Source organism: Oncorhynchus kisutch, linkage group LG14 (assembly GCF_002021735.2).
Source record: "Oncorhynchus kisutch isolate 150728-3 linkage group LG14, Okis_V2, whole genome shotgun sequence".
Lineage (NCBI taxonomy): Eukaryota > Metazoa > Chordata > Actinopteri > Salmoniformes > Salmonidae > Oncorhynchus > Oncorhynchus kisutch.
Window position 1 is genome coordinate 62,711,762 of NC_034187.2, and position 14,022 is coordinate 62,725,783.

A 14,022-nucleotide genomic window follows, 5' to 3' on the forward strand; every position below is an offset into this window, starting at 1 on the left:
GTAATGGTGATCAGTAGGCTAATGAAACTAGTTGAGCTTGGCATGGTGATGTAGACATTGATCACTGGCAGGGCAGTGAGCCAGGCAGCAGGGGTAATGTGGACAGAGTCCAAGCGTAGGGTTAGCTCCAGCTTTGTCTGCTGGTTCAGGTTTTTCCTACATGGGATAAAGAGGAGCTGAGCTGGGTGGCTTGGCAGGCAGCAGTACCGAACAAACCAGGAAGAGGGCCAAGACTGGAATCAGACCCCCAAACTGTGTCCTGGCAAGCCTGGTCAATCACAATAATTCAAAAACCATTTATTGATCAGTGTCTACATCAGGATGGGACTGCTTGTGATCATTGAAGGGAAGCATTGTGATCTCAAAGTCAAAGAATATGGAGAGATGAAACCATGTTCAGACATCAGATCTCATTCTGGACAGAGAGTCTGACAAGTAAAACCGATACTATGCCTAAAATGCCCATTGGTATACTGGTGTCAAGATTATACTTTGCGCACTTAACGCCCTTAGGCTAACAATCCCATTTCAGAATTTACCAATCACACTGTGGATCAGTTTCAGTCATTAATGAAGAGCACAAGCAGAGGACAAATACAATGATAATTTCAGCACTCTGATGGAGCATAGAACAGTAGTAGGCTGTAATGTGTCAATGTTACATCGATCAAACCAAATCCTAGGGTTACTAAAAAAGGCTCCAAATGTTACATTATTTCGAGGGATATGACGGGAACACTATACCATATGGAGACAATGGATGGATACCCACTATTCACATGGATCCGTGGCATACCAATACATATCATTTGTGTTTCAGATCAGACGCTTTGCCTCTCCACATGGAGGAAGCAGTCGCCTAGAGTTCAACACTGTCCTCTGCTGAGCTGCGTGAAATGCTTGGGAGACAGAAATGACAGCAACGTAACGGTTACATATTCCTTGCAATTTCATTGGGCGAGGTGAGTTTGAGGTTGCAGTAATAACGAAAGGAAAAGGGTGTGGGCTTCAAGTCGTTTTTTTTATTTACAAATGCCATGTCAATTTAACAAAGTATTGGAATGTGAATGCCCTGCAAATGGTTAGGATTTCTGACTTGTCTTAGTAAGACTGCATTGTTGTGAATGTAATTTTTTTCATCAGTCAGGGGAAAACTATACCTGGAGCAGTGGCCACCTGTCATGTTCTCTAGTTGTTTTGTGCTTCACGTTTTTAGCCCCCCCAAAAATATATATATTTTATCTGTTTAAAAGTTTGGGGCCATTTGGGGTCCTTGATTTTTGAAAGAAAAGCAAAACATTTTGTCCATTAAAATAATATCAAATTGATCAGAAATACAGTGTAGACATTGTTAATGTTGTAAATGACTTTTGTACTGGAAATGGCTGATTTTTAATGGAATATCTACATAGACCTACAGAGGCCCATTATCAGCAAACATCACTCCTGTGTTCCAATGCCACGTTGTGTTAGCTAATCCAAGTTTATCATTTTAAAAAGCTAATTGATCATTAGAAAACCCTTTTGCAATTATGTTTGCACAGTTAAACTGTTGTTCTGCTTAAAGAAGCAATAAAACTGGCCTTCTTTAGACCAGTTGAGTATCTGGAGCATCAGCATTTGTGGGTTCGATTACAGGCTCAAAATAGCCAGAAACAAGAACTTACTTCTGAAATGCGTCAGTCTATTCTTGTTCTGAGAAATGAAGGCTATTCCATGCAACAAATTGCCAAGAAACTGAAGATCTCGTACATCGCTGTATACTACTCCCTTCACAGAAAAGCGCAAACTGAATCTAACCAGAATATAAAAGAGGAGTGGGAGGCCCCGGTGCACATTTGAGCAAGAGGACAAGTGCATTAGAGTGTCTAGTTTGAGAAACAGACACCTCACAAGTCCTCAACTGGCAGCTTCATTAAATAGTACCCGAAAAATACCAGTCTCAACGTCAACAGTGAAGAGGCGACTCCGGGATGCTGGCCTTCTAGGCAGAGTTCCTCTGTTCTTTTGCCCATCTTAATCTTGGCCAACAAAAAGAAAAGATTAAGATGGGCAAAAGAACACAGACACTGGACAGAGGAACTCTACCTAGAAGGCCAGCATCCCAGAGTCGCGTCTTCACTGTCAAGAATCACAAGCAATGGACATTAGACTGGTGGAAATCTGTCGTTTGGTCTAATGAGTCCAAATTTGAGATTTTTGGTTCCAACACTGGGTCTTTGTGAGATGCAGAGTAGGTGAACAGATGATATACACATGTGTGGATCCCATCGTGAAGCATTGAGGAGGAGGTGTGGTAGTGTTTTGCTGATAACACTGATTTATTTAGAATTCAAGGCAAACTTAACCAGCATGGCTAACACAGCATTCTGCAGCGATACGCCATCCCATCTGGTTTGCGCTTAGTGGGACTATCATTTGTTTTTCAACAGGACAATGACCCAACACACCTTCAGGCTGTGTAAGGGCTATTTGACCAAGGAGAGTGATGGAGTGCTGCATCAGATGACCTGGCCTCTGCAATCACCCAAACTCAACCCAATTGAGATGGTTTGGGATGAGTTGGACCACAGAGTACAGGAAAAGCAGCCAACAAGTGCTCAGCATATGTGGGAACTCATTCAAGACTGTTGGAAAAGCCTTCCAGGTGAAGCTGGTTGAGAGAATGCCAAAAGTGTGCAAAGCTGTCAAGACAAAGGGTGGCTAATATAAATCTCAAATATAAATTATATTTTGATTGATTTAACATTTTGTTTTTGGTTACTACATGATTCCATGTGTGTTATTTCATAGTTTTGATGTCTACACCATTATTCTACAATGTAGAAAATAGTACAAATCAAGAAAAACCCTTGAATGAGTCAGTGTGTCCAAACCTTTGACTGGTACACACATTTTATATATAAAATATTTTGGGGGGCATTAATATGTGTCACATATCAGTTTGCAAACAATGTTTAAACTAACAATTATTGAGTTAATAAAGCCGCATGCAAACATGCTCTTGTTTTGCTTTATTGAGCAAGGCAGCTCCAAAATGCAGGTGTTTAAGCCTAGCTCAGCTTTCTGTGGTAGTGGAAAATACAGAGCTTAGGGGTTGGTAATGTTCTCTAGTTACGCCGTGATTGGCTCAGTGTTCCGTCACTCATGGGGATACTACGTCACCGCAAAAACTATGGGCAGAGTTAAAAAATTCAAGCCCCTTGGGTGCTGCCATAAAGTTACAATAGAAGTACCCATCCAAGAAGGCTCATGGTCATTGGCCACAGATAGGATAGATATTACATCATTTTATCTTTGATTGGACTGATCATGTCAACGTCATACTTTCTAACTCTTAGCTAGCAAGCAGTCTTCATAATGAATCACGTCGAAAATCTACTTGCAAATCCTTTTCAATCCTATGAGGATAAATTATAGATACAACGTATCGGTGCTCATCGGCCATTGGACATAAACATTACACAAGTTGTGTTTTGGAAGGAAGCAGTGGCTAACTGCAAGTGTTGCAAAGCAATCAGTATCCTGCTATTCAGTGGAGTGGGTGTGTGGTCCAAGTCAGGGTTTAAAGGTCTCTTTTCCAAGATAAACATTCAGTGTCCTTACCAGTCCTGGCAGTGGGAAGCCAGGGTAAACGCACCAACAATTTACAGATTATAAACTAGTCATGTATTACTGTACGATCACGACCGTTACATACATCATTTGACACCATGTCAATTGAACATTTTCAATATGACACAGTAGCTTTCAAAACTCAGTCAACACAAGGTCAGGACTTTTCCAGACCAGAGAACAACTAAGCAAATATAGTCTAGGATTAAAGTGAGCAAGTAAAAACAACTGTTACAAAGTGACAAATACATAAAGAAAAAAGCAGTTAGATTCACCCGCCCCCCCCCCCCCCCCCCCCCCCCCCAATATAGAAAAGACAATAAAAGTTGACATTCTAATTAGCTTTGTTCAGTGATAGATCTAGCCCGGATCCAGATTGGTTTGCGCTATGACAATATGAGTTGACAAGACAACACAAACAGATCTGGGACCAGGCTAGTGATAGGCTTCGTCATCTCCCGTTATGTAAAAGATAAATACTCTCAAGGCACAACAAGAGCATGTTGACATAATACAGTGACTACACATGGTGTTTACTATAAAAATATACTGTGTGTATACAGTGGCAAGAAAAGTATGTGAACCCTTCGGAATTACCTGGATTTCTGCATAAAATTTGTCAAGTTTTATCTGATCTTCATCTAAGTCATAACAATAGACCGTCTGTTTAAACTAATAACACACAAACAATTATACGTTTTCATGTCTTTATTGAACACACCGTGTAAACATTCACAGTGCAGGGTGGGAAAAGTGTGTGAACCCTTGGATTTATTAACTGGTTGACCATCCTTTGGCAGCAATAACCTCAACTGAACGTTTTCTGTAGTGGCGGATCAGACCTGCACAACGGTCAGGAGGAATTTTGGACCATTCCTCTTTACAAAACTGTTTCAGTTCAGCAATATTCTTGGGATGTCTGGCGTGAACCGCTCTCCTGAGCCTCAGCATCTCAATTGGGTTGAGGTCAGGACTCTGACTGGGCCACTCCAGAAGGCGTATTTTCTTCGTTGTCCTGTTGCATCACCCAACTTCTGTTGAGCTTCAATTGGCAGATAGCCTTACATTCTCCTGCAAAAACAAAATAGTTTTTCTGTCAGTGATAGCAAGCTGCCCAGGTCCTGAGGCAGCAAAGCAGCCCCAAACCATGATGTTCCCTCCACCATACTTTACAGTTGGGATAATATTGATGTTGGTGTGCTGTGCCTTTTTTTCTCCACACATAGTGTTGTGTGATCCTCCCAAACAACTCAACTGTAGGTTCATCTGTCCACAGAATATTTTGCCAGTAGTGTTGTGGAAAATCCAGGTGCACGTTTGCAAACTTCAGACGTGCAGCAATGTTATTTTTGGACAACAGTGGCTTCTTCCGTGGTGTCCTCCCATGAACACCATTCTTGTTTAGTGTTTTATGTATCGTACACTCGTCAACAGAGATGTTAGAGTGTTCCAGAGATTTCTGTAATTCTTCAGCTGACACTCTAGGATTCTTTACGTCATTGAGCATTCTGCGCTCTTGCAGTCATCTTTCCCTTACGGCCACTCCTAGGGAGAGTAGCAACAGCGTTGAACCTTCTCCATTTATAGACAATTTGTCTTACTGTGGACTGATGAACATCAAGGCTTTTAAAGATACGTTGGTAACAAGGCATGGTTCACATAAGGCAATGGTTCTTGTGAACAGCAAACTCAAATTGTGTGAGTTTTTTTTTTAATAGGGCTAGGCAGCTCTAACGAAGATCTCCAATCTCATCTCATTGATTGGACTCCAGGTTAGCTGACTCCTGACTCCAATTAGCTTTTGGAGAAGTCATTAGCCTAGGGATTAACGTACTTTTTCCAACCTACACTCAATGTTTAAATTATGTGTTCAATATAGACAAGAAAAATACAATAATTTGTGTGTTAGTTTAAGCAGACTGTGTTTGTCTATTATTGTGACTTAGAAGATCAAATTGAAATCCAGGTAATTCCAAAGGGTTCACCTACTTTTCTTGCCACTGTACGTGCATGTCTAATCTTACATAAGGTTTACATTGACGGATTCATTAATACACTTTCTCAGCAATTGGTCCAGTACAGCCTTGATTTGTGACCCCACATGAGAAATACTCAGTTTATACTCTCATAGGTGAAAAAGTGCAATGTGGGTAAGTCAATTTGTCTGCCTATAAAAGTGCTCTAGACGTGGATAAATTGATCGGCCTGGCATTAAAATGTGAAACTCCTATAAAAAGCATAGTTAGCAGTATTGTTGATATTCAGAACCACACCCACTACACAGTATGCTTCCTTTTCCAACATAATCCTACTTTGAAAGTGAATAAACTATCCCTTTAAGATCAATTCATTTCATTGTTTGAGTGCTGACAAGGACTCATATCACAATGTTTCTTGGCAGTAGTTAGACATACGTTGTTGTAAAAAAAACAAAAAAACATAATGGAACAAAACTAGCACAAATGTAACAAAAGCATTGAGACATGATTAGGCAATACTTCTGTCATCGTCAAGGACACAGGTGCTGTAGAGGAACATTATATTATAGAAGCAAACGAGCAGGCTAAGGAAGGAAGTTTGTGTCGAGTCGAACAAATCAAATCAAATCTATTTATATAGCCCTTCGTACATCAGCTGATATCTCAAAGTGCTGTACAGAAACCCAGCCTAAAACCCCAAACAGCAAGCAATGCAGGTGTAGAAGCAGCCACATTGGCCACATTGATCACTTTGGTACCAACCCAGCGGGCAAAACTGGGCAAAAGTTTTTGGCTGTAATAACGTCAACTCATTTCAACCAGTTTTGCCCACAGGGAAGTGATTGTAAGTCTCCTACACAGTGACCTACCCAGTTCACTTGGACTTGTCTCTGCAGTTAAGCAACCGTTTTGCTTTCCTTGCAATGAAGACTGCTATGCAGACACAGGCCACCAGCGTGGCTCCATACTGCACCAGATAGACAGTGGATGCTCCCTCTCCGTGTAGCTGTGTGTAGAGTGGCCGTCGGCCCAGGTAGTCCAGGTGAGAGGCCTGGATCTGACAGAGAGTACAGATAACCAGGAAGACGTGGAACAGCTGGTGGCCCTGCCCCAGGAAGTCACAGTGGCCTGGGAACAGACGCTCTGGGAGTGGGTTGGTGAAGAAGAACGCACTGGACAGGAAGAAGGCTACCTGGCTCCCATGGAAGGATATAGCCGGGTCGCCGATTATGCCACTGGCGGGGGCAGCGATGTCATCACTGTGCGACGTGGTCCAGAAGGACTGGAGGAGGCGGTGGAACACCGGACTAGTATCCCAGGCATAGGCCATAGCCGAGGGAATCACCTGGCCCACCTTCCGGACCCAGACCCGCAGGCTGTAGTTGCGATACTTCCCATAGCAGCAGCCCAGGCAGGACAGGCAGCAGAGGAAGGTGGCAGTGGGCATGAAGACTGGGGAGACCCACTGGTGGTAGTTTGGTTCCACAGCATAGTAGAAGTGAGCCACGGCGCTGCCGTACTGATACTGAGCCACTCCTACATAATCCAGGAAGAAGAAGCAGTAGTGGTAGAACTCTGATTTGGCGGCCAGGAGGTGGGCTACAGTGCTGCAGGCCATGTAGACCAGGGAGGACAGCAGGAGAATGAGGAGGGGCCAGGCGTGGGCGTCATCGATGAAGTCCACCGTCTCAGCTAGCTGTAGGAACTTGACCAGGACCAGGAGAGACCCTAGCAGGTGGGTCCACACATTGATGGTCTCATTGTGACGCTGGAACAGCGACAGGAAGTAGTACCTGTATTGATCAGGAGACGGGACAACATTATGTTATGTCATTATGTCGCTTCTTTAAGAGACGTCTTTACTATGATAAAACCAGATATGATGTACATAGCATTATGGGTAATGTAGTACATGTTACAGTACCTCCAGCCCTGGTGGAGCGGTCGGTAGCCGGCGTGGATGTAGCGCTCTCTGAAGAATCCGGGAACTTCAGTGTCCCGTAGCGTGCCTGGCATGGAGGGGGCGGCCTCTGTCAGCATCTGGGGCAACGCCCTTACCTGCTGGAGGTTGATGAACAGACGCCCAATCCGCTCCATAGCGATCGTTGCCATGAGGGATAGTTTGACGGGGGGGACTGTTGTTGTTGCTGACTGGACAGCTTCAGGAGACTGGCAACTGAAAGAGAAGGAGGGTAACACCATTAGAAAGACATGCTGACACTTAAAAGGCTTAAAAAACAATAACTAAGTACAAAAAAGAAATTACAATTTATTTGAAAACTGCAGCGCAAGTAAAACTATTGGCAAACATAACTGACACAGGTTAAAAAAGTTCAATTAGGTTCAATTATGTGCACCTGTGTCAGTATGCCAACACGAAATGAAAAAAATCAGCAAGACAATAAGCATTTGGGGTGTGTGCAATTGGCAATCAGCGCAGGCTAGGAAGACTTTGAATGTTGAAGGAAATGGCAATAATTTATTATAAAAAATATAAAAAAATGAACACATCACATTACTTGCTTCAGCAGTTCAATTACTTTAAAATGAGTCTCTAGTCCAAGTGAAGGTCTCTTCTTTAACAGTTCCTCTGTAAAATGCTGCCACCTCAGTAGAGAGGACTAGCATGGTGAGTTCATGTTCAGTTTGGTTTAACCAGGCAAACAGAGGACACCCTTTATGCTGGCCCTACCTGGCTAAGACACCAAGGCCTGGGACAGGAGGCCAGAATACACCAGACATGTTTCGATTCCTGCAGCAGACCTGACAATTTATTAACAGTAGTTAGCCTTAATCTGCAACTAATATGCAGTTAACATTGGAGGGAGAGGAACAGGAGGAAGAACAACATGAACTCTTCAAACTTGAAGATGAACAGAGGGCAGAGATCTTCCTGAGTAGTGCGATGTATAAACTGAACTTTAATTGCTCCAGTAAATCATTCTGGATAAGACCGTCTGCTAAATGACTAGAACGTAAAATGTCATGGGAGCGTACCAACTAAGCACGCACATCTGTTTTTAATCAAGAAATCAAGTTTTAATTTCCTGAACTGGTGAAAGAATGTATTTTCAGAAGCATACAGCATATGTATGTCATCCAACCACAAAGCACTATCAGACATGTTTACACAGTAACTTCAACTTTTTTTAGTAGATATTGGCCACATGCCCATATCTGATAAAACAGAGTTGCTTATGAACAGCAACTTAGGATGACATGATAACAAGGCATATGCAGTCAAGTAATATAATTTAATCAACACCTATTTCCTATTTTCAACCCTGTCAAGTATTTGCCTATGGCTTATGAGACTGAGGGATTTACACTGTGGCACCCGTGGATGAAAAATATTGTTGACACCCGTGGAGGCTCCTCAGAGGAAGGACCCTCCTCCTCAGTGAATTTCATATAAATAAAAAGTGAAACATTAAAAAAAAGTTATCATATTTTGATTAAACTATACTAAATATATTCACGTCACCAAATCATTTATTAAAAACACAGTTTTGCAATGAAGGCCTACAATAGCCTCAGCAGCACTCTGTAGGTTAGCACCATGGTGTAGCCGGAGGACAGCTAGTGTCTGTCCTCCTCTAGATACATTGACTTCAATACAAAACCTAGGAGGCTCATGGTTCTCACCCCCTTCCATAGACTTACAAATTAGTTATGACAACTTCCAGAGGACGTCCTCCAGCTTATCAGAGCTCTTGCAGCATGAACTGGCATGTTGTTAACCCAATTAAAGGATCAGTGAATGAATATATTACTGAAAGCATAAGCTACAGCTAGCTAACTAGCACTGCAGTGCAGTGCATACAATGTGGTGAGTTGTTGACTCAGAGAGAGAGAAAGACAATATTGGAACAGTTTTTAATATTTTTTTTAAATAAAAAAATTAAGGAGAAGCAAGAGATGTATTTTTTTCACTTTCACTTAGCTAGCGAATGCAGCTGCTCGTTTAGCCTATTCAAACACCCAGCTCAAACAGAGAGGGATGCTATGTTAGCTAGCTGGCTATGGCGATCCAAAACGGGACCTCTTCCAAGTAAAGGTAAGCTTTTGGTTTTATAAATGTATTCCCACCGGGGCCAGCCGGTGTAACTGCAAAACTGATTGCTGACTGTACACTCTACTGCATGATTGTAGCAGGTTTACTAATGCATTAGTTCTAGTAGCTAGGTTGATTAGCTAATATGGTGACAATGACTTAGGCTGTGTGTAGCAGTTATGAAATGGTTTGGCTTGAAAAGGTTTTTTCACCTGTTTACAGACAGCTGATGTTGTGCACTGAAGCCCACAAGCGAAAGGACAAAGTGAGAGGAGAGCATGAAGATGAGAGAAGGAATAATGCAACAAATAAAATGCTCATGCTGTTTGTATGCAGCTGCTATGATAGTGAACTGCGTTTGCGTGTGATCAGGGATATATTCATTCCGCCGATTCTGTTGAACAACGTTTATTAAAATGGAAGAAAGCAGAACAAAATGGGGATAAAATTACAGAAATGTTCCTCCCGAGTGGTGCAGCGGTCTAAGGCTCTGCATCGAAATGCTGGAGGCATCACTACAGACCCGGGTTTGATCCTAGGTTGTGTCGCAGCCGTCCGTGACCGGGAGAACCATGAGGCGGCACACAATTGTCCCCGCGTTGTCTGGGTTAGGGGAAGGTTTGTCCGGCCAGGATGTCCTTGTCCCATCGTGCTCTAGCGACTCCTTGTGGTGGGCCGGGCGTATGCACGCTGACTTCGGCTGCTAGTGGTACAGTGTTTCCTCCAACACATTGGTGCGGCTGGCTTCCGGGTTAAGCAAGCAGTGCGGCTTGGCAGGTTCGTGTTTCTCAGGACACATGGCACTCGACCTTTGCCTCTTCCGAGTCAGGAATTGCAGAAATGAGACAAGACTGTAACTTCCAATTGAATATCACGAAATTGGGGAGAAAAAGGGGTAAAAAGTTTACTAATTCAAGAATTTGTACAATACAAATTCTTGTTTGCAACTGACTAATGATTACTCCCTACATCAGCTAGATGCAAGCAAGAGTGTGCAAGGCGGTATTGAATAATCACTGTCTGTCACCTTGATTACTCAAATTTGTTTGCTGTAAACTTTCATTCATAGGCTAGGTTGTAGCAACCTCATGATGGGTATAGGGAAAATTCTAATATCATGTAGTAGCCTAAACATATTGATATTACATTGAGCTGGGTGAATGGAATATTAATGAATGTCATCCAATATGCTGTAATAGAAATAAGGCAATGCTCAAAAAAAGAACGCTCATCCGCCCTCATCTTAAACTTCACTGACAGCAACTGGTTGACACCCAATAATAACTAACTCAAGACCTCAAATAAACCTACAGTATACATCTCTCCCTTCAGCATCTCCCATGTTTTAGTAGGTGACAAAAGGAGAGGCAGGCAGACCAATCAGTGAGAAATATACTTTCTGACTGCTCTCTTCCACAAATCAGAAAAACACATTTCACCCCATCAAATAATACAACTTAAAATGTTGACCAATGTTCCCTCTAAGCTGCAGTGCAGCTCCCAGGGACTGCCGCGCGAAGCGCAGAATATCTGCCCATGGAGAGAAGAATTTCACTGACCTTTCTATAGTTTTCCCTGTTAAATAACACTATAAATGTTTCCCTTTACTGTGGTAATAGTGATCGAATCAAAGCAATATTAGCCATTTCAATGCAACATACCGAAACAAAACGAACCAAGCAAGATATTTTGTTGTAGGCATAGGAGTAGGATTCTATTGTGCACAACTCAGCCCATACTCTACACAGACAGGTGCGGCATAGCCAATCAGAGCTGCAGTAGGCCTATATGCAAATTCACCATTGCTATATGGATATGTGCCATTTACTTTGAACTGGACTGTGTTTACAGCTGTGGCCATGAGTAGATTCCCTTGTTTTGAGATCAAAGCAAGAGCTGCATGTAGCCACATTTTGTTCATATCCTGTGCTAGTTATTGAGTTATTAGCACAGTTATAGAAAATGTGTAGTTAGCAATAGGGGAGTGACTACTTCTTACAAGAGCACAGAATGTGTACATTTCTAGACATCTTTGAAAAGCGAGTCAGGCAAAGAGTTTGTCAGGGTCTTAAAGGGGCAGTGTTGTATTTTGAGACAGGCTTTAATAAGCTAAGTAGCCAATAGGTAGAGCATAGCATAATTTGTCTGATTCTATCTAATAATGGTATGGGAATTATAATGCATTTTATTTTGTAAAGTGGTTTCTTGCATCAAACACCACAACATTTTCAGTCACCTCCTTGTCTGAAGGACAAGTGGATAAACCGGTTAATGTCAAGCCCTGCATGTTTTTTTCATAAGTATCATGGAATGTAGGCCTACATTGAACACCACACATTGGCTGTAGGCTGAATGATAGAACAGCTATTTCCATGTTAAAATGTTATGGGATGCATTTTCTCCATTGTTTTTGACAGTAGGCCACTACATCGTGATCAAATAACCGCAGAAGACTACTTGGCCACTGTTAAAACTGTAACTTGAAGCAGGTACGCCCAGTGTTCACAGTAAACGCGTGCTGGAAGCTGCACAGAATTTTCACAACGTTCAGGTTTGCACTCAGCTGACATGAAATTTGCTCAGTGCCAAAAAAATTGAGGGAACGTTGACATACATTGTTTAATTTGGTATAGGCTACACTAAAATAAGTTGTGCTCTTTCTTGCGTACATTGTTTAACCTGAGAAGTAAAAAGTTAGAAAATATTGCGCAAGACAAGAGGGAGGAAATACCAAATGCATGTGGTTCTTCCTCTTCAAGGCTGCTGCTGTAGACCTACTTTATTTGACTACACCAGACGGCTCCTGGAGACGCAGGACAGTCGGCAGGTTCTTTCACCTTCAAGATGTGATGATCGTCCGACTGTCTCGGTCCCTGTGCCCCTCCGACAGTCATCGGTCGTCACACCTCCCCGACCGGTGTCAGCCTTGTCATCCACTCATATACTGGAATGCAACAGATGTGTGTCCAATATGAACAAGAGTTGTCCAATGGCAAGTAAGTAGGCGGTGGTTACCAGCAGAGGACAGAGAAGAAATATATTTATCTTGGCTACGGGAAACTTTGGGTTGGACGTCTGATTGACTGCGAACTGTCCGTCATGCCTTTCAGAAGAGTCACCATGTAACTGTTTCTAGTCAAGTTTAGATTGCTCTCTGTTTCACATGCTGGTGAAATTGTTTCAATAGGTTAACACAGTAGTAGCCTATAACCTGTTGGTTTCGAGAGAAGAATACCGAGGCACAAAATACTGACGAAATTACTTTCTGAAAAACCACACCCTCTTAAGCCGGAAAAAGAAAAAATGAGAACTCCAGTTGAAATACATCAAAAACGAAGTTGCCTAGATTTTAGCCTGCTGTATAGCTTCTACGTGGAGTCTAAATGTAAAATGTCATTTAAGTCCCAATGGTATAAAACGCCGCAAATACAACAACAAAAACTCCAGAACATGGGCTCATCAGGGACATTCTTTCGCATGGATGTGTCCAGAACGTGGTATCATGGAACGAAAACTTTCCTGCCTGTGTGTTTAACCTGTTTCAAACAAGGAGAAGCAATGTCAATGGCATAGCACTGACAGCATTATTCAAATGTTTGAGGGGTTATATGTCTATAGGTCTTGGTGCCTTTCATTTCAAATATGTAATATTCTGTATTCTCAGCAAAAGCATTTGAAGTGGGCTACACAATCAGGTTTTTAAAAACTGCCCTATCCTATTTGTGTCTGCAGTTCGGTAACTCAGTATTGCCTGCATATTAAACCTGATTGGAAACCATACCACGGATGTTTGCCAGAGCATATACAATGTACAAAACAAACTAAGAATGAACTGCTTCAGATAATCAACAAAGGTCTACTTTGTAGCTTGGAAGCTCCCTTCAAATGGTGCAGACAATTATGTAATATGTTGACATCACCAATTTGGGAAGTACCTCATTGGCAGTGCCCTACTCATGCGGTTGTTCCCCAAAAGATGTGGGGGGGGGACATTTTCCTCTGCTGCTGAAAGACCCACTTTAGCTATTTTTGAACTATAACAAAATATAAAGGGGGTGTTCTTGGCAGCTCCAAGCTCATTCTTAGAATTTGGTTGAGTGTTACCTTTACCCTAGGGTTCTCTGGGTGTACTACACTATATATACAAAAGTATGTAGACACCCATTCAAATTAGTGGATTTGGCTATTTCAGCCACACCCGTTGCTAACATGTGTATCAAATCGAGCACACAACAATTCAATCTCCAAAGACCCATATTGGCAGTAGAATGGCCTTACTGAAGAGCTCAGTGACTTTCAACATGGCACCGTCATAGGATGACGCCTTTTCAACAAGTCAGTTTGTCAAATTTCTGCCCTGCTAAGAGCTGCCCT

General features: G+C 42.3%; 1 protein-coding gene across 2 annotated transcripts; it reads right to left on the minus strand.

The window, feature by feature from the left end:
* Positions 1-3,001: 3,001 nt before the first annotated feature.
* On the minus strand, positions 3,002-13,419 carry LOC109903518 (membrane progestin receptor alpha-B). Of its 2 annotated transcripts, none has more exons than XM_020500286.2 (3): positions 12,380-12,591; positions 7,519-7,770; positions 3,002-7,387 (listed from the first exon to the last, which is right to left on the minus strand). In XM_020500286.2, exons 2-3 carry the CDS (start codon positions 7,704-7,706, stop codon positions 6,469-6,471), a joined length of 1,107 nt encoding a protein of 368 aa, XP_020355875.1. In that variant the 5' UTR covers positions 7,707-7,770; positions 12,380-12,591; the 3' UTR covers positions 3,002-6,468. The 2 variants fall into 2 exon arrangements, with proteins under 2 accessions (XP_020355875.1, XP_020355874.1); XM_020500285.2 differs by having other exon boundaries at positions 4,309-7,387; positions 12,427-13,419.
* Positions 13,420-14,022: the final 603 nt, after the last annotated feature.